The 20,938-nt window shown below is 35.8% G+C and overlaps 1 protein-coding gene across 6 annotated transcripts in view; it reads left to right on the top strand.

The window, feature by feature from the left end:
* Nucleotides 1-20,938, top strand: part of CCSER1 (coiled-coil serine rich protein 1) — a 1,367,203-nt gene that overhangs the window by 241,461 nt on the left and 1,104,804 nt on the right. For all 6 annotated transcript variants that reach the window (XM_072810584.1, XM_072810583.1, XM_072810587.1 and 3 more), the window contains one exon: nt 17,931-18,024. In XM_072810584.1, the coding sequence (XP_072666685.1) occupies nt 17,931-18,024 (94 nt within the window). The remainder of the gene's footprint in view (nt 1-17,930; nt 18,025-20,938) is intronic.

The raw sequence follows: 20,938 nt of genomic DNA on the forward strand, positions 1-20,938 counted from the left end.
CTCACTCTTCTACCTCATTAATCCTCGTCGTTAGGACCTCCAGTTTGGATTGCATCTCATTTAATTGATTTTTAATTTCAGCCTGATTAGATCTAAATTTTGCAGTCATGAAGTCTCTTGAATCCTTTATGCTTTTCTCCAGAGCCACCAGTAGCTTTATAATTATTCTTCTGAATTGGCTTTCTGACATCGATTGTAATCCAAATTCTGTAACTCTGTGGGAGAGAAGACTATTTCTGATTCTTTCTTTTGTGGTGTATTCTTTCTAGTCATTTTACTCAGTGCAGAGTGGAAAAACAAGTTGTACTGTAAAAAGGAAGAAAAAAAAGAGAAAAAAGGGGAAAACAAAGAACAAAAACAAGGAGTGGTATCCTCTGATTCTATATACTGTAAGTCCCTAGACTTCCCCTGGACCTTTCCAGCGCTGCTGGGTCAAGAACTTGCTCTTACCCTGTCCTTCCAGCTGGTCTTCTGAGGGAAGGGTCTGTTGTGCTGATTCTCAGGTGTGTGCACCTGGGCGAGCTGCCCCGCCCTCTGCCAGGTGCACAGCTCAGTGGGAGCTGTTTTTCCTGTGAGGCCCCTTTTCCCTGGCGGCCCTGCTCCATCCCAGGCGCAGGGTGACACGGAAGAACAAGAAGACTGGCAGCGGCCAGCTCTCTAGCCTGGAGTCAGCTCCCGCAGTAACTACCGCAGCTCCCAGTCTGCACTGGCCTGGATGCTCCGGGGGCGGGGGCCGCTGACCTGCACAGCTTGGGGCACGCAGCAGCATGAATGTCCTCGCTGTCCTGGCCCCTCCCCACCTCCGCCTGTCCCGGGGGCAGCGCAGGATCCTGGCTGTGTCCCCCGGTGACCTGGGCTCCGGGGCCTGCGCTGCTGGAATCGTGCTCCCTGGGCCGCGCAGCCCCCTCCGCGCGGAGCTGCTGCCTGAGTCGCAGCCTGAGCTGCTCCCGAGCCCCCCCTGCGCGCTTCAGCCCTTCACCGAGATCAGCCGCGGGGTGTGGGGCGCACTTCCTCTGTTAGTGAACCTGGGGACCGGGGGCTCCACTGCCCCTCCTGGGATCCTGCCCGAGTTCCCTGCAGGCCCCTTTCCGTCCGGGAAGATTGGTGCAGCTCCTGCTTCTCCGGGACTGGGCTCTCCTGTCCTGGAGGCTCTCACCCCCGGCCTTCGCCCGGCTCCTCGCAGGGACCCCTCCCCCATTGGATTCCTTTTTATTGATTTATTTTTCCACCTTCCTACCATGTTAGAAGCACGAACTCTTCTCACTGTAGCATTCCAGCTGTTCTCTCTTTAAATCTCAGGCCAAATTTGTAGGTTTTTAGGATGATTTGAAAGTTATCTAGGTGAGTTGGTGGGACCAGGTGAGTAGGAGCAGGACCCTACTCCTCTGCTGTCCTGCCCCACCCACATTAGGACATTAGGTTTTCTGTGGCAAATTCTAATTCAGTGTATATTGGCGTAGTAGAGTGATGAGAATCTCATACAGTTTTCAGAACAATATATACTAATAATGGTGAAAAATAAGTATTTCTTGTGAAACTAAAATGACAACTTAAAAATAAAAGCACACCTTAGAGACTCTAAAACACTAACCTAATGTAGGCCTAGTAATTAAGAGTCCTTAAACATTCCTCTGTATTATACATGGATGCTTTTCCTGGATAATCTATTTCCTTTAAAATACCTTTAAAAAGTGGTGTTCTTAAAGGACACTATTGTTCTACATCAAAATAGTTTGGCAGGAAGACACCTCATTTTCAGTTAATTAAAACACTATTAGAATATATTAAGTAAGATGTTATTAAGTAAATGAGTCCTTATTTTCCATGCCCTCTAGTGGTACAACACTAAAGATTCTGAGAGTACAAGCACTTTCTGCTCAGAGGTAAAACAAAGAATGAGGCAGTCACACATATTTTCCTCTAGGAAGATGTACAATGAGTAGTCCATTTTATTCCCTAGGCACATGCGCTCTGCATAGTGTGGGTACAGTTGGTGGTCTCATGTTTCATTAGAACCAGTACATATTGCACATAAAGGGAGTTTTTTAGAGAAAAGTTTTTAAGCTTTCCTATTATTAAATATTCCTATCAGGAATCATTTTTTAGGGCAGCCCTGGGTGCTCAGCGGTTTAGTACCACCTTTGGCCCAGGGCGTGATCCTGAAGACCCGGGATCGAGTCCCACGTCAGGCTCCCTGCATGGAGCCTGCTTCTCCCTCTGCCTGTGTCTCTGTGTCTATCTCTCTCTGTGTCTCTTGTGAATAAATTTTTAGCACTATTAGAAGTAGTGTTGTAAAAAATGCTTATGATTTAATAAAGTATAAATATGCTATCTTGTATATGTTTTTTAGGTATTTGGGGCCAAGGGTTATACTCCATGCAATGAAAGAAATGCAGATGGCATTTTAGTCTGACAGATGTTTGGTTAATTAGTTTGCAGTAATCAATTTTGGAGAGGTAGATGGAGATCATATTATGTGATTTTGAATGACAGTAATTACTATTTATTTTGTAAACCCATACTATTGATATCTTTTTGTATGTTGGATAATGAGGGAATATATACAAATTAATACTTTCATGAGGATAATGCTGGAGAAGTGTGTAGTGAAAATTGAAGGATTGGTATGATTCTTGGCAAAAAGTTGAAAGGGACGCCAATTAATAGATGATAGAATATATGTCATGACTTTGGAATGCTCAATTGTGTACCCTTGTACATAAATAAGAATGAAGACTAGAAATAATGATCTCTCTCTGTAAGCAGTATTTTTAAATATTAGGATTTCAAATACTCTAATTGTTCTATCCTTCTTTTTCACATTGCCATGTTCATCACCAGCCAGTTACTCATTTTATAATTGTAGGTTAGGTTTAGATACAGTCTAAGGTATCTGATTCAGGTTTAGAATCAAGGAGATGGCATCTGTGACATTTGGTTCTACTTTGTCATGAAAATAGATATCATTTTTTATATTAAATGATGCTAAGAAAAAATATGCTTTGTAAATTTTTTAATTTTTAATTTTTCAATTGAGTGTAGCTGACACACAATATTATATTAGTTTCAGGTGTACAACATAGTGATTCAAATTCTCTATGCTTTATGCTGCTCTCACCACAAGCGTCACCACTAACCATCAGCATACAAAGCTATTACAGTACCATTGCCTATATTCCCTATGCTATGCCTTTTATTCCTGTGACTTATCCACTCTGTAACTGGAAATCTATCTCCCACTCCGCTTCACCCATTTTGCCCATCCTCCTACCCCTGTTACTCGGACAACCATCAGCTTATTGTTTATGAAAATATGCATTTTTAAACGAACAGCAATTGTTACATTTTAATTTTTATTTATGAAATTTGTTAATTATGCAATATATTCACACTTCCTAGTTTCCTATTTTCATTACTTAATAATAAAATTAACTATATTTTCTTGCGCAGATTAAAATTAAAATGTTCCGAGTTTAACTTTAAATATTATGTGAATTCAGATATTGGTTTCAGATCCATAAAATTTGTGGTTAGTTGAATTCATATAAATGTTAACTTTCCTAAAAAATAATGAAATATGAAATATTACAGTGTAATATTTGTTTCCTTGTTTTAATACTTGCAGAATTTTTTACCTTTTATTAGTATCAAGGGATAAATTAGCATCTCTGGGCATGGCTGTAGGAATCTTATTTTGCTGAGTATTTCATATTTAAATATAAAGAGACACATAATTTTTTAAATTTAAATTCAATTAATTAACATATAGTGTATTATTAGCTTCAGAGTTAGAGTTTAGTGATTCATCAGTCTTATATAATATTCATTGCTCATTATATCACATGCCTTCCTTAACATATATCACCCAGTTATATGTCTGCCCTCTGCCCTCTCTCTTCCAACAACCCTTAGTTTGTTTCCTATGATTAAGAGTCTCTTAATTTGTCTCCTTCTCTGATTTCATCTTGTTTTATTTTTCCCTCCTTTCCACTATGATCCTGTTTTGTTTCTTAAATTCAACATATGAGTGAGATCATATGATAATTGTCTTTCTCTGACTGGCTTGTTTCACTTAGCATAATACCCTCTAGTTCCATCCACAATATTGCAAATGGCAAGATTTCATTTTTTTTGACAGCTGAGTAGTATTCCATTGTATACATGTAGCACCTCATCTTTACTCATTCATCTGTTGATGGACATCTCAGCTCTTTCCACAGTTTGGCTATTATGCACTTTACTTCTATGAACATTTGGGTGCAGGTGCTCCTTTGGATCACTACATTTGTATCTTTGGGGTAAATAATTAGGAGTGCAGTTGCCAGGTTGTAGGGTAGCTCTACTTGCAACTTTTAAAGGAACCTCCATACTGTTTTCCAAACTGGCTGCACCGGTTTGCATTCCCACCATCAAGAGACACATGATAATTAAAACACAATATTCTCTTTTGTACATATTTATAATTATAATGTAATATTTTAGTGAATAACATAAGATCACCATTCATATTTGCAAAATGTATGTTTTTGGACTTGTGGGAAGTCTTATCAATAAAGGGTAATAGAATTGAGACATATTTTTGAAAATATTTATTTTATTAAAAGTATATTGTGAGTTAGCTAAATCAATACAGTAAATCAGTACCTAGCAAAGAGTAAGCGGTGTTTGGAAATATTTCATACCTGCCATGTTGAAAGGTGAAGGTAATTCTATTATAATGATTATGCTTCTTTACAAATCAGAAAATCAAAATCAAATAACTATTCTCAGAGCAGTAGTTATAAAATATCATTGTGCTAATTTCTCTTTCTAAAAAATAACAGTAAAATCATATTAAAAATATACTCATGTATTGGTGCATTTTCTTTTCACATAGAATATATAGGTGTGCATATACAGATGCTCTACTTTTTTTTTTTAAGATTTTATTTATTTATTCATGAGAGATGCAGAGAGGCAGAGATATAGGCAGAAGGAGAAGCAGGCTCCCTCCAGGGAGCCTGATGTGGGATGTGATCCCAGGACTCCTGGATCACAACCTGAGCTGAAGGCTGATGCTCAACCACTGAGCAACCCAGGTGTCTCTAGATGCTCAACTCTTATTCAATTATATATACCCAGCCTATTCTGATACCTGTTTTTGATGATATGTGTACCTTGCCACTTTCACACTTCTCATTTTTATAATTTGTGATTTATCTTTTTGGGATAATATGACTTTTTAAAAGACATTTGTCAAAGTAGTTGACCTAATCAGTTTTACCAATAAAGGCAAATATAATTGTAAAGCAAATCTCAGAATACACTTTTGTGTTCACACAGGAAAGTTTGACTGAGGGTCTTCTATAATAGCTACATCATATATTTTTGATAATAAAATAATATTTTCAAAAAATTATTTGGGGTTATTCTGTGGGAACTCCTATGGTTAGAATATTGGAGAAAGATATGTGTATCCTAGCAGCCCCTGATTATAATGTAGAATGACTAAAAGAAGAATGCAGACTAGATTGACTACCCTCTATTAATTTGAATAGTTATCTCTTCACTTTTAGATCAAGTAATGATCAGAGGATTTCTAGTATGTCAATGACATAGCTCATAAACAACTATGTAAGTCCATACCACGATGCCATATGTTGCCCTTTAGAAAAGTAAGACTATTTGGATAATCCTTTGACTAAAATATAGCAGTATAAATATGCAATTAATCACATCTTTATGATGTTACATTTAAAAAATGTTTTATAATTTAATGATCTCCTTTGATGGAATTCTTTCTTTTTTCAGCAGTGCTTCTTTATATCGTGACATGTCTCAGCTTCCTTTATTTTTAGCAGGATCATAATTATTATCTTTATTGCAATAAAGAAACAATGCTAAAGGGTTATTTTAGAATGGGTTTTATGGAATGGTTACATATTAATGGAGTGATCAGACCTTGGTTTTTCAACTTAGTAGCTTCAGAAATTCAATTTTATTATTTCAGCTAGTAGCAAGAAGGCTTTGTAGAATTGCTTCCAGTAACCAGTTACAGGAGAATGATTTATTAAAAAACTTAAAAACATGCTACTTCTTTACTAGAATACAGTTATCTATAAGGTCTATGAAGAAAGAAAACATGGTCTGTTAGGTTCATTGTTAAATCCCTAGGGTTTAGAAGATTAATTTTTAAATTACTACGTTAATAACTTTTTACTTTACTTTTAATGAATCCAAGTCATTTGGGAGATTACATGAGTAATCAGTGTTACTGTTAGTTTAAATGTCTATTTAGAGAATACTTAGTAGTAATTGTGTTTGATTTAATATCCAATTTATTAATACTATGAATTTGGTAAATAGTTCATTATAATTAAACAATCAGCTCTTTTCAATATCCACATAAATGTTACGTAGAATAAATTAGAATATGGATTATATTTCCTGTGACTCTTAAACATTGGTTCCAATTTTATATAATCAAATTCTTCCTAAAGTACTATTAAAATACCAAATCTAACATGACAACTTATCTTAAATGCTTTAGATGCTTTTAAAGAAAAATATACATATTACAATAATCCCAAAACCTATCATATGTTTATTGCTACTAGGAATTTACATTTCTTTTCATCTTTTTTATTCTTATACTTTGCTGACATGGAAATTTTCATATTTCTCTAGGATCTCAAAGATATCTGAGACTATTTCAAAGATATCTGAGACTTTCCCAAGATTTAGTAACCATGCTAGCATTAAAAGAAAAACTCATCTCTTAAACTTGCACAACCCAGGTTTTAATTAGAAATTTCTTTGTCTAGTTATTGGAATTTGCTATACATTCATAGATAATTCAGCCTGGGGATACTGGCCATCAGGTTAGACTTTGTTTTTGCAATTAAAATCTACTTATTATATGCCCTTATGCCTTTACTTATTTATTTAAGTTCAAGCCTAGCTTTTAATTTTGTGCAGTACTGGTGTTTCCTTACAAAATAATTATTTTTTTCTAAGTCCAAATTTCTTGTGTTACAAAACAGTTTCCCTGTTATTATGATATATAGGTCTGGTGTATGAATGTTATTAAAAACTCTTGAACTTTCATTATTATATCTTTATTATGTAGAGCTATCTGACTTTTTTATCTTCTAGGGGATGAGAGACTATTTCTGCTTAGTTACCACTTCTAGATATTCCACTAATTTATCAAATGTTTGAAACACACAGTTGTTCCCTGTTAGATATGGGATATGATCATTAATGTTAATTAACTGCTGAACTCCTTTTCCACTTGGTTATTATGTGCAACCATCAGTGCTGATCAATATTTTCTGTTCATGGTACAGAATTACTTTCAGTGCTGCTACTTTGATATTTACAGCTATCTCCTTACACAGATGGAAATACATATCATCTTACTATAAACATACATATAATTAGAAAAACAAAATACTCATATAAACTATTTATTGAAAACAATAGAAATTAAAGAAATTTCACCCTATATATGTTTTTTTAAATATGAGTACCTTTTTTATTTCTTTGTTTCAAATTTTTATTTAAATTCCAGTTAGTAAAAATATAGAGATATTAGTTTCAATAGTAGAATTTAGTGATTCATCACTTACATATAACACCTAGTTATGAACGCCTGTTTATATCCTTCATGTCACCATTTCTATTTGAGTATTATGAACTCTTAGCCTTCAACAGACTCAGGCTGTTTAATCTAGCCATACTTTTTCTTTTTCTTGTTCATATGTCAGAGATTAGCCAGGAAAAGCCATTTAGGCTTCCTGAGTCTTCCAAAACTGCCTCTGATTTTTTTTTTTTTTTTGGATGAAACTTGTTTTCTGGCAACAAAAGAATGACACAGAAACTTTTTTTCTTGTTTTTTTTTTTTTTTTTTTTTTTTTTTAAACCCTTTCCTTAATTACTGAGGAGCCCTGGTTTTTTTTTTTTTTTTTCTTTTGTTGTTGGTAAATATTGGGCAGCAGGTATCTGAATTGCCCATCAGCGCTGGCTGAGGCCAAAAGTACTGTTACTGCTGTTGGTCTCTTTTAAGGAGAGATGTGGAAAATATATTATTTTTAGGTTTATGAGTTCACATTGATTTTCTTCTGTAACATATTACGTTGCTACATCTTCTCTCCCTTTATTATGAGGTTTTACTAGATTCAGAGATTACACTACACTAAGGGAAAATGCTTTGTGAGCAAGATATGGAAAGAATTAGAATTAGTAGATATAAGAGCAATGCATCTAGATTGGTGTTAAATGGACCCCTCCCCCCAATTCAAATGCCAAGGGTCACTTGCAAATGATAAGGAAATATCAGTAAGTTTTTCAAATTTAATTTAATTTTCCTTGTGTTACTTCCTTAAATTAAGTGTAGGAGTATTAGTGGCAATGTTTTTCAATATTTCCTTGTTAGAAAAATAAAACTTTTTTTAAAAAGTATTTTTCCAGCTTTTGTTGGATGTATTAGTGGAAAAATTCAAAATTCATCCTTGAAAGATCATGTATGCCTTTGGACCTCTGGAATTGTTAGAATTAGGAACCAGAAGACCTGCTACTATGACATTTTTTATTTTTCAAATAGACTTAGTCTTAACTATATAATGAAATCCAAGGCCTCTGTGATGATGTCATTTTACGTCTAGTAATATCTGTCACCAAGAAGAAATGTTTCTCATTTGGGTTGTGATCAGCAAATTTTGTTAAAATGCCCATCTTGGCTCATCTACCAAAGACAGGGGGTTTGGCTTATATAAGAACCTGGTACCTTCTTCTGGTACCATAGCTAGGTAGATTGCGCAGAGTGGTTTCAAGTAGAAGAAGGAAATGCTGTGCGCAAACCATAGAATCCTACAATGAAAAATATGTCCTTAGTGGGCATAGCAAAAAAAAAAAAAAAAAGTGACAGTCATCTTTTAGGCACTAATTTATTTCCTTTCTTCCTTTGTTCCAATCTTCGTTGCTTTCTAAATGTTGTTGACTGTATTAGTTTGGTGACACTGCCATAACAAAATAACACAGAGTTGGTGGCTTAAGCAATAGAAATTTAGTTTCTTATAGTTCTGGAAGCTGGGTGTCCAAAATCAGAGTTTAGACAGATTTGATTTTTCCTGAGTCCTCTCTCTTTGCCTTACAAATGGCTGCCTGCTTGCTGTGTCCTCATATCATTGTCTGTGTTGCCAGTGTCCTAGAACCCTCTTCTTATAACTCTAGTCTTACTGCAATATTCATGCAACTTCTTTTTAAAGATTTTATTTATTCATTTATCTGACATAGAGATGGAGAGCACAAGCAGGGGGAGCAGCAGGCAGAGGCAGAGGGAGAGGGAGAAGCATTCTCCCCACTGAGCAGGGAGCCTGATGTGGAGCTCAATCCCAGGACCCTGGGATCATGAGCTGAGACGAAGGCAGCCACTTAACCGACAGCCACCCAGACATTCCTACTCATGCAACTTTACATAAACATGATTTATTTCTTAAAGGACTTCTTTCCAGATGTGTCATATTCTAAGGGACTGGGGTTTGGGACTTCAACATATGAATCTTGGATGGAAAAAAGAATATAATATTAGTCAATGAAATGTTAACTATAAGACTAAAATTGGTAGAGTAATTTTAAGTTGGATACAGTGTTAACATTTTCACTGTAAAACATTCTTTTTTTTTTACCAACATATTCTTGACTTTCAGATTAAGGTTCTCTCATTTGAATAGCGCTTAATAGACACTAATAATAGTGTCTTTACCAAATCTCCCTTTTCTAAATTCTGTCTTTTCCAGATTCAACTTCAATTATGCTTTTTTTTTTTCTTGCTTGATACTCTATTTTGCACTTTTGAGGAGGGCAGCTTCTCTTTTGTTGCCTATATTTTTTAACATTTTTGATGCTTTATAAGAACACAACTTGTTCTCAGTAGGCAATTCCTGCCACAGTATATCATAAAACTGCCAGTAAACATTGATTTTTTTTTATAGTTTAAATTACTAGTTACCTTGTGATGAATACAGATACTACAATATAATACAATGAGATAATGATTACTTGTAACTTTCATTGGTAGAGAAAATCTCTTAGATTTGGTGATATTTTTTACCTTTGAAACTATTGTGCTCTATTCACAGATATCACATGATTCTAAAGTTTAATAATGTTTAATTCTATTTTTTATATTTTATCTAAATTCAGCTTGCCAACATATAGTATACCACTCAATCCTCATCTCATCATATGCCCTCCTTAATGCCCATCACCCAGTTACCCTATCCCCCCACCATTCTCTCCTTCTGCAAACCTTTATTTCCCAGGGTTAGGAGTCTATCATGGTTTGTCTTCCTCTATAATTTTTTCCCACTCAATTTTCCTCCTTTCCTTATAATCCCTTTCACTATTTCTTATATTCTACATATGAGTAAAACTATATGATAATTGTCCTTTGCCAATTGACTTATTTCACTTGGCAAAATACCATTCAGTTCTATCCATATCTAAGTAAATGGTAGGTATTCATCCTTTTTGATGGATAAGTAATATTCCATGATATATGTGTATCAAATCTTCTTTATCCATTCATCTGTTGAAGGACATTGTGGCTCCTTCCAGAGTTTGCCTATTGTGGACATTGCTGCTATAAACATTGGGGGGGCAGGCACCCTGTTGTCTCACTTCATCTGATTCTTTGGGGTAAATATGCAGAAGTGCAATTGCTGGGTCATAGCACAGCTCTATTTTTAACTCCTTGAGGAATTTTGGAACTGTTTTCAAGAGTGCCTGCCCCAGCTTGCATTCCCACCAACAGTGCAAGAGAGTCCTCTTTCTCCATATGCTTGCCAACATTTCTTGTTTCCTGTCTTGTTAATTTTCTCCATTCTCACTGGTGTGAGGTGGTATCTCATTGTGGTTTTGATTTGTATTTCTCTGATGGCAAGTGATGTGGAGCATTTTTTCATGTGCTTGTTAGCTCTGGGTAAGTTTTCTTTGGTGGAATTTCTGTTCATGTCTTCTGTCCATTCCTTGACTTGATTGTTTCTTGGGTGTTGAGTTTGATAAATTCTTTATAGGTCTTGGATACTAGCCCTTTATCTGATATGTCAGTTGTAAATATCTTCTCCCATTCTGTATGTTGTCTTTTAGTATTGTTGATTATTTCCTCTGCTGGGCAGAAACTTCTTATCTTCACAAAGTTCCGATAGTTCATTTTTGCTTTTGTTTCCCTTTCCTTCATAGATGTGTCTTGTAAGAAGTTGCTGTGGCCTAGTTCAAAAGAGTTGTTGGCAGTGTTCTCCTCTAAAATTTTGATGGATTCTTGTCTCACATTCACATCTTTCAACCATTTTGAGTTTATTTTTGTGTGTGGTGTAAGAGAATGGTCCAGTTTCATTTTTCTGCATGTGGCTAGTTTTCCCAGCCCCAGTTATTGAAGAGACTGTCATTTTTCCAGTGGATATTCTTTCCTGCTTTGTAGAAGATGAGTTGACCATATTGTTGAGGATCCATTTCTGGATTATCTGTTCTTTTCCATTGACCTGTGTGTCTGTTTTAGTGCCAGTACCATACTGTCTTGATGATCACAACTTTGTAATACAGCTTGAATTCAGCATTGTGATGCCCTCAGCTTTGGTTTTCTTTTTCAGCATTCCTCTGGCTATTCGGGATCTTTGCTGGTTCCATACAAATCTTAAGGATATTTGTTCCAGCTCTTTGAAGGAAGTCCATGGTATTTTGATCAGGATTGCACTGAAAGTGTAAATTGCCCCAAGCGGCAAAGACATTTTCACAATATTAATTCTTCCAATCCATGAGCATGGAATATTTTTCCATCTCTTTGTGTCTTCCTCAATTTCTGTCATAATTGTTCTGTAGTTTTTAGAGTATAAATCCTTTACCTCTTGGTTAGGTTTATTCCTAGGTATCTTATGCTTTTGGGTGCAGTTATAAATGGGATTGATTCCTGAATCTCTCTTCAGTCTCATTGTTAGTGTATAGAAATGCCACTGGTTTCTGGGCATTGATTTTGTACCATGCCCCATTGCTGCATTGCTGTATGAGTTATGAGTTCTAGCAATCTTGGGATAGAGTCTTTTGGGTTTTCTATATACTACAGTATCATGTCATCTGCAAAGATGGAGAGTTTGACTTCTTCTTTGCCAATTTGAACACCTTTTATTTCTTTTTTTGTTGTCCAATTGCTGAGGCTAGGGCTTCTGCTACTTTGTTGACTAACAGGGTGAGAGTGGGCATTCTTGTCACGTTCCTGACCTTAGGGGAAAAGGTCTCAGTTTTTCCCCATTGAGAATGATATTTGCTGTGGGCTTTTCATAGGTGGCTTTTATGATATTGAGATATGTTTCCACTATCCCTACACACTGAAGAGTTTTTTTATTTATTTTTTTCACATTGAAGAGTTTTAATCAGGAATGGATGCTACATATTCTCAGATACTCTCTCTGTATCAATTGATTTGATCATATGGTTCCTGTCTTTTCTTTTGTTTATGTAATCTATGACATTGATTGTTTTATGAATGTTGAACCATCTTTTCATCCCAGGGAACAATCCCACTTGGTTGTAGTGAATAATCCACTTAATGCACTGTTGAATCCTATTGGCTAGTATCTTGGTGAGAATTTTTGCATCCATGTTCATCAGGGATATTGGTATGTAATTTTCCTTTTTGGTGAGGTCTTTGGTTTGGAGATCAAGATGATGCTGGCTTCATAGAATGAGTTTGGAAATATTCCTTCCATTTTTATTCTTTGAAACAGCTTAGTAGAAGAGGTATTATTTTTTCTTTAAATGTTTGGTAGAGGGATGCCTGGGTGGCTCAGCAGTTGAGCATCTGCCTTCAGCCCTCAAGCCTTCAGCCCAGGGTGTGATCCTGGAGACCACAGATCGAGTCCCACATCAGGCTCCCTGCTGGAGCCTTCTTCTCCCTCTGCCTACATCTCTGCCTCTCTCTGTGTGTCTCATCAATCAATAAATAAAATCTTTTTAAAAAAATAAATGTTTGGTAGAAGCCATCTGGTGCTAGACTTTTGTTTCTTGGGATGATTTTGGTGACTGCTTCAGTTACTTCACTGGTTATTGGTCTGTTCAGGTTTTCCATTTCTTCCTGTTTTAGTTTTGGTAATTTGTAGGTTTTGAGGAATGCATCTATTTTTTCCAGATTGCCTAATTTGTTGGCGTATAGTTGCTCATAATACATTTTTAAAATCGTTTGTATTTCCTTGGTATATGGTTGTGATCTCTCCCCTTTCATTCATGATTTTATTATTGTAGTCCTTTTTTCTTTTTACTAATCTGGCTAGGGGCTTGTGCATCTTATTAATTCTTTAAAAGAAACCAATGCTGGTTTCATTGATCTGTTATACGGTTTTTCTGGTCTTCACTGAGTTCTTCTCTAATCTTTATTATTTCTCTTATCCTGCTTGGTTTAGGCTTTATTCGCTGTTCTATCTCCAGTTCCTTTATGTGTAAGTTTAGCTTGTGCATCTGAGGTTTTTCCAATTTTTTGAGGGAGACTTGTATTGTGATGTATTTCCCTCTTAGTACTGCTTTACAGTATCTAAAAGATTTTGAGGAATTGTGCTTTGATTTCATTAGTTTGAATGAATCTTTTTAATACTTCTCTAATTTCCTGGTTGAACTATTCATCTTTTCGTAGGATGCTCTTTAACCTCCAAGTGTTTGAGTTCCTTCAAATTTCTTGTGATTGAGTTTTAGTTTCAAACATTGTGGTCTGAAAATATGCAGGGAACAATCCCAGTCTTTTGGTATCAGTAGAGACCTGATTTGTGACCCAGTATGTGATCTATTCTAGAGAAAGTTCCATGTACACTTGAGAAGAATGTGTATTCTGTTGCATTGGGATGGAATGTTCTGTATATATCTCTGAAATCCATTTGGTTCAGTGTATCATTCAAAGCCCTTGTTCCTTTGGTGATTTTCTTCCTTAAAGATCTGTCCTTGGGGTGCGGGGCAAGATGGTAGAGGAGTAGGGTCCCCAAGTCACCTGTCCCCACCAACTTACCTAGGTAACTTTCAAATCATTCTGAAAACCTATGAATTCGACCTGAGATTTAAAGAGAGAACAGCTGGAATGCTCCAGAGAGAAGAGTTTGCGCTTCTAACAGGGTAGGAAGGCAGAAGATCTGTCCTTTGCCAATAGTGGAGTGTTGAAGTCTCCTACTATCAGTGTATTATTATCTATGTGTCTCTTTGCTTTGGTTATTAATTGGTGGATATACTTGGCTGCTCCCACAATAGGGGCATAAATATTCATAATTGTTAGATCTTCTTTTTGGATAAACACTTTAAGTATGTTAGTGTCCCTCCTCATCTCTTGTAACAGTCTCTGGTTTAAAATCTAATTATCTGACATGAGGATTTCTATGCCAGATTTCTTTTGAGGACTATTTGCATGGTAAATGGTTCTCCATCCCCTCATTTTCAGTCTGAAGGTGTCCTTAGGTCTAAAATGAGTCTTTTGTACACAGCATATCACATCAACCTGCGGCTCTTCCTGTTCCAGATACAGAATTAGGCGGCGCTGCTGGGCTGCCCCCGCCTGCCCGGCAGTGGCTTCACAGTGCTATCTGACTATTTTAGCCAAGGAGAACAAACGCGAACATTGGGAAAGTCTGCATGCGTTTGCGAAGGTGTGAGCGCTCACACCTCGCCCTCCGCCCATCCTCCCCTGTCCTGGGCACCAGAGGCTGGGCCACCTGCAGAGGAGACAGTGGCTCAGGGACACAGCAGGGCTAAGCCCAGCGGCCGTGCCCCGGCCCCCACGTGCGGTGAGGCCACCGTCTGCCCTGGGCCATGCACGGCCCCTGGGCCAGACTCGGGGAGCACGCTGACTTCAGGCGGCATATTTGATTGCAATAATTATTATTATTTTTTTTTAATTGCAATTATTTAAAAAAAATTTTTTTTTAAAATTTATTTATGATAGGCTCACAGTGAGAGAGAGAGGCAGAGACACAGGCAGAGGGAGAAGCAGGGTCCATGCACCGGGAGCCCGACGTGGGACTCGATCCCGGGTCTCCGGGATCGCGCCCTGGGCCAAAGGCAGGCGTCAAACCGCTGCGCCACTCAGGGATCCCTTGATTGCAATTAAAAAGGCACCCTTGTTTCCTAAAAAAATTCTTCCTTCTAGTCATTTTGTCCGGTTCAGAAAGGCAGTATGAGTGCATAGTAAAAAATATCCGCCATGACCCAACTAAAATACACCCTAGACAATTCTGAGTAGATCAGTGACCAGAAAATAAAAGTAAAAGGAGAAAGAGACCATGAATGTGAAAGTTAATTTGACTTTTTGAGTTTTTTTTAATCTGAAAAAAATAGTAAAAATTTTAAAAAGGTGGGAAGGGAGTGGTGTGGTGTGGCGAGAATATAGTCTCATAGAGTGAACCAAGACAGTGATCCTCTTGCTTCTGAGGGTATTTTGGTCTGTGTGTTGGAAGGTACTAAATTCCAAATTTATATAAAAAAAGCAAAACATATAGGGAAGCAACAACAACAACAAAATCAAGAAGACAGAAGAGGGGGTGGAATGGTAAGAAAAGATAATATAATCTCATGGAGTGGATCAACACTTTGTGCTACTTGGCTCTGAGTGTAGTTTGGTCTATATGTTAGAAGGTACTAAATTCCAAAATTATAAAACAAAACATACACACCAAACTTTTATATCTATAAAAATTAAAATGAATACATTGAAAGGAAGTCCAAAATGCCAAATATATCTATGACATATAATTATAAAAATATGAAAGTCTGAAAGGAAAAAAAAACTGAAAAATGAAGATATGATAAAGTATTGTAGATTAGTCAGGAAGAAAGAGAGGATATTGGAAATTTTTAACCTGAAAGATAAGTGAATCATAAGGAAAAAGCCTCATGTTCTCTATACTATTTTCCCTTTATCCTGGAGCTTTTCAGTGCTGCTTGGTCAGTAAACTTGCTGTTCTTATGTTCTAACAGCTGATCTTCTGGGGGAGGGGCCTGCTGTGCTGATTCTCAAGTGTTTGTGCCTGAGTAGAGATGCCTCACCCCTTGCTGGTTGGCTGGGCTCAGTGTAAGCTCTTTACCCTGTGAGGCCTTTGTTCCCTGGAGGCCACACCTCTCCAGGGTGAAAGGAGAAAGAAAAAAAAAAATGGCAATGGCTAGATTCCAGTGCAGGAGCCAAGACCTCCCAGTGTATACTAAACTGCAGTCTCTCAGTGCGCACTGGTTCCAATCCTCCTGGTGGCAGGCAGGGGGACACTGATTCATTCAATTTGAAGGGCACTGGGTGGAGGAAGAGCTTTCACTGTCTTGTGTGCTCACTGGCTCCCCCTCTCCAGGAGGGAATGGAGGACAGCCCATTTCTCTCCGATGCTGGATCTCCTGCATTCACCCGCTGGAGTGTGCACCTACTCTGCCTCTGCCAGATGCTTTGGGAGGGTTGCTGCATTCCTGTCATTTACCGGGACCTAGGATGGCATTGGTCTCCTGATCTGAGGACATTTTATGGTATATGGAATAAGTTGAGTTTTCTCTTGGCACCCATGCTTTTTCAGTGTCTCTGGGAATATTGATATTACACTCTCCTCCTGCAATTTTGCTCTATTTCACCACTGACCACTTTCCAGGCAGGGAAGACTCTGAGGAGCAGGTTTCCAAAGGATCCAATTGTATTGCCCTTAGTGCTGTAACTGCCCTGCTGCAGATGCCTTACTAAGGCTCCCTCTGCAGTTTATCTTCTGATATGTCCCCTCTATTTCTCTTCTCCACACTCCTACCTTGTAAGAAACAATCACAGCTGTTCTTTCTTTACATCTCAAGTTGAATTCGTAGGTATTCAGGATGGTTTGAAAGTTACTAGCTAAATTTGGGAGACCAGATGAAATGAGGAGCCCTACTCTTCTGCCATCTTGCCTCAAGGGGTAATTCTTTTTCACAGTAAGAATAATTTATTTAAAAGTCATAGTGTCCTTACTTTCAATCTCTAGAACTAAGCTGTTCATTTTCTATTGGACAATATCATTGGGCTTCCCTTAATGAATATTTAATTCTTTAAACATAAATTATGATAACATTCACATTAATGGGAAAAATGGTCTACAGTATAGTGTCATTTACTACATGTAGCATCATGTGCATGTAGCAATATGTACATCTGTACAAAATGTGTACTTCTGTTATTTCAATCTAGTCTCTGTTAAGTTCATACTTTTTAAAAACATATAGTCACCATTATCTATAAACACAAATACACAAATTAGGACCTTATTCCTCCCTCAGTAATTCCTACCTCTGCATATTATTGTTTCTCCTTAAGACTTCTCAATATATCCTTCTGGTTTATTTTCCTATTTGCTCTGTGAAAGAAAGGAAGAGAAGGGAAGGGAAGAGAAGAATGTAATCTACCTCTGATGTGTATAGCATTATGAAAGTCAATAATTAATTTTTAATCTAATTGATATTTATTTCTTCTGTTCATCCTTCCTAATATTAAGCAATCGATTGGGAAATGGTAACTGGATTTTCACTTTCAAGTATGGTCTAAATGAATATCTCACAGTTGGCACTGTATACAAAATTTATTTGGGAATTCTATAAATGTATCAGAAGAATGTTGTCCAGGTCTGAAAGGTAAATATAAAAAAAAAATATGAAGTTTTAGTTCACAGACTTCTGTACATTTGAAAAAAAAAAAACTTTGTATCCTTTTTAGCCGTTTTAGTGAGAGTTAAGATTTTTATAATAATTCTTGGAATTTTTTATTGGGTAGATAATGTTAAAGCCCATGGGAGAGTCAAGTGATTCAGCTAAAACTTTTCATTTATAATTTTGAGTTCTTTTTTTGCTTCATGGTCTCTGTATGTGGATATTTCCTCAATTTCTCAGTGGTTACTCACCTCTAACTATTGATTTTACTTTTTCTTCAGGATGTTTTGAATAATTTGGGATCTTGTGAACTGGATGAAGACGATCTAATGCTTGATCTAGAATTTTTAGAGGAACAGAATCTTCATCCTTCGGGTATGTGTTAAATAAATGCGCCAGGTCATAAAACTCTGATCCTGGTCACTAAGCTTTCATTGGTAAACTTCATATTGTATAGGATACATTTAGTCTTTTCCATCTCCAGTTTGTGTATAACATGCTAGGTACCTTTGAAATATGATTCTGGTGATCTTAAAATCTATTATGGAAATATAAATCCATTTGCTAGACAATTGTAAAATAGGAAAAAAAACTATAAAGAAACTTCAAGAAAGGAATTTGGAATTTAATACTTAATGGAAAAGTTAATATTTTCTCCTTTTGAGGGAGAAAAAAAACAATTACAATCCTATTTTTCATTTATTTTATTTAACTGAATGGAGTTTTTGTAGATCAAGGTTTACTCCTCAAAAACTTAGCTGCTTCAATGAAAACACATAGATTAATTTTATGCAATAAGGTTGTCCTCAAAATTAATAATTGCCAATAATAACCACAAATACAAACTCATAAACACAGTTATAGCATGAGATAAATAAATTCTTGTTAAATGAATTACGAAGGGAGCCCATTATATTTGTAATAGCTTAATTATATTAAAGCATGAATCTGTCATATCTTTAAATGCCAAAATTACTCCTATTAAAGTAGATTATAGGGATTGTTTATTCTTATTTAGATATTTGGGTACAAAGAGAAGCTGTTACTTACCTTTTGTTTTTTCTTTTGCTTATAACACCTTTAGTATAGTCATTTTCAAATTAAACTAGAAACAATATTAGGGTGTCTGGTGGCTCAGTTGGTTAAGTGTCTGACTCTTGATTTTGGCTCTGGTCATGATCTCAGGATTGTTGGTCAAGGCCTGCATCAGGCTCCACTGTGGATGTCGAGTCTGGTTAAGATTCTCTTCTTCTCACTCTGCCTTCCCCCTTGCCACTCTCTTTCTCTGTTTTTCAAAAAAATATTAAACTGGAACTTTAAAATCCTGGTCTTAGAGCATATATTTGAGAGAATCAATCTGTTGGATTTTAGTGTCCATATTTTTAACTTTTAAGAATTAGACATAATCTCTAAAGTTATATCCAGTTCTAATATTTTATAATGATTTTTTGTTTAGGCAGCATTTTTATATTATAGATAATATCACATTACAAATTGTCAAAAGAAGGCAATGTTTATGTTTTACATTTTACAATGTTTATATTTTATTACTTTGTATTGTAGGCTAATATCAAAAGAAGCTATGTTAAATTTTTTCTGGTTGAAAACAAATTTAGGATAATCATTTCTTAAAGCATTCTTCATGCAGTTGATTTGATAGATAGTCTTTTAAAAATGGAAGATTTTTCTCACTTTTATACAGATAGATACTTTATACCATTTTGTCGTTCATGTGTATTTATCTTAGAAGAATTTGATATAGTAGAATGTACATCCTTGTGGAGGTAAATTTGTCAGTACTTAGCAAAACTATACATCCATTTACTTTTATATTCAACTATCCAACTTCTAGAAGGTTAATCATAAAACACTGGAAATATACAAAATAAGGTGCACAAATAACTTCTTTGCAAAATATTTATAATAACAAAATATTGGAAACACCTGGAGTCTTCTTCAATAGGATATTTATTAAATATGCAATGGTATATATACTAAGCAATCATTAAAAGGATAATGAAGATGTCTGTATATGCATGGTGTGGTTGTAAGGGTATGTTGTTGATGGAGAACTTTGTAATTTTGGATTAGAATGACAATACCTAAATCCACTGGTCACTAACATCACTAAAATTGTAACAACTAGACGTTTTTCCCTCTTAATACAATGCCTAGAGAAGTACACAGCACCACCACTTCTGCCCACAAGTACTTAAATCTATTCAATTATATTTTTTCTGTTCAATTATCTTGATTAGATTTTGATTTTATAGGAAATATTGGGTTGAGCAGAGAGGGAATCCAGCAACCAAATATAGAATGTGAAGAATTTTAGAGGATAATGGTTTGGTTTCTTAAACAAATAAATGGCATGATAAAAAGGGGGAAGGGCTGTTGTAGATTAAAAGAAGCAAATGTAGTGTGACATCTTTGTTGTCATACTTATTGAAAAACTTAGAACACTGTAAAAATATATTTCTGGTTCAAGCAGAAATTTGAGAAATGACTAAATTATTGCAGAATTATTTATTTTGTTGGGTATTGAATATTTTTTTAAAGAATACTTTAGAGAGAGTCATGTGGTTGAAGCAATAAGATATATGAGGTTTACTTTACCAGCAAGTATGGAAGAGGGAATAGTTGAAACAAAATTGGAAAATCATTGGAAATTATCAAAGCTGGGTAATAGGTATTTGGGGTGAAAGATTCATGCATTAATTGTAATATTTTCTCTGTTTTTTGCCTTTTAAAATATTTTCACAATAAAAATAAAACAAATTTTAATTAAAAGAATGATAAATAATGTAGCAATCTCAGTTAATGTTTGGTAGGCGATCATGATGAAAAGCAAAGAGTGACTTAAAAATATAAAGACTTGGCTCAAATATGCCTGGGAACAAAAACAAATGTTTTAAAACATTAACTTCAGTTTTTTTTATAAAATAACGGGTGCTGTGTACTTCATTAGTTTATTCTAAAGGAAAAGAAGATATACTAAAAACTGTTAATCTCCTGAGTCTACTTCAGGAAGTATATAGATTGGTTTGAAGCCAAAACTGGAATACTTTTTGAATCAACTGAGTTAACCAAATTCTTCATGATGTAAATGATATCACTTTGCATACTTGAAGTACAATTTTGATAAATGAAATAGTCCTTAGAGTGATTTAGGGTTTGTATAATGATACTTAATAAAATGTCTTTGAAAACCTGTTTCACTTTGGTTGACACATTATAGGGTTTGAAAAAAGCCACAACTATGTGTTTATGCATATTAGCTCAAAAAGAA

This window comes from Canis lupus, chromosome 33, assembly GCF_048164855.1.
Source record: "Canis lupus baileyi chromosome 33, mCanLup2.hap1, whole genome shotgun sequence".
NCBI lineage: Eukaryota > Metazoa > Chordata > Mammalia > Carnivora > Canidae > Canis > Canis lupus.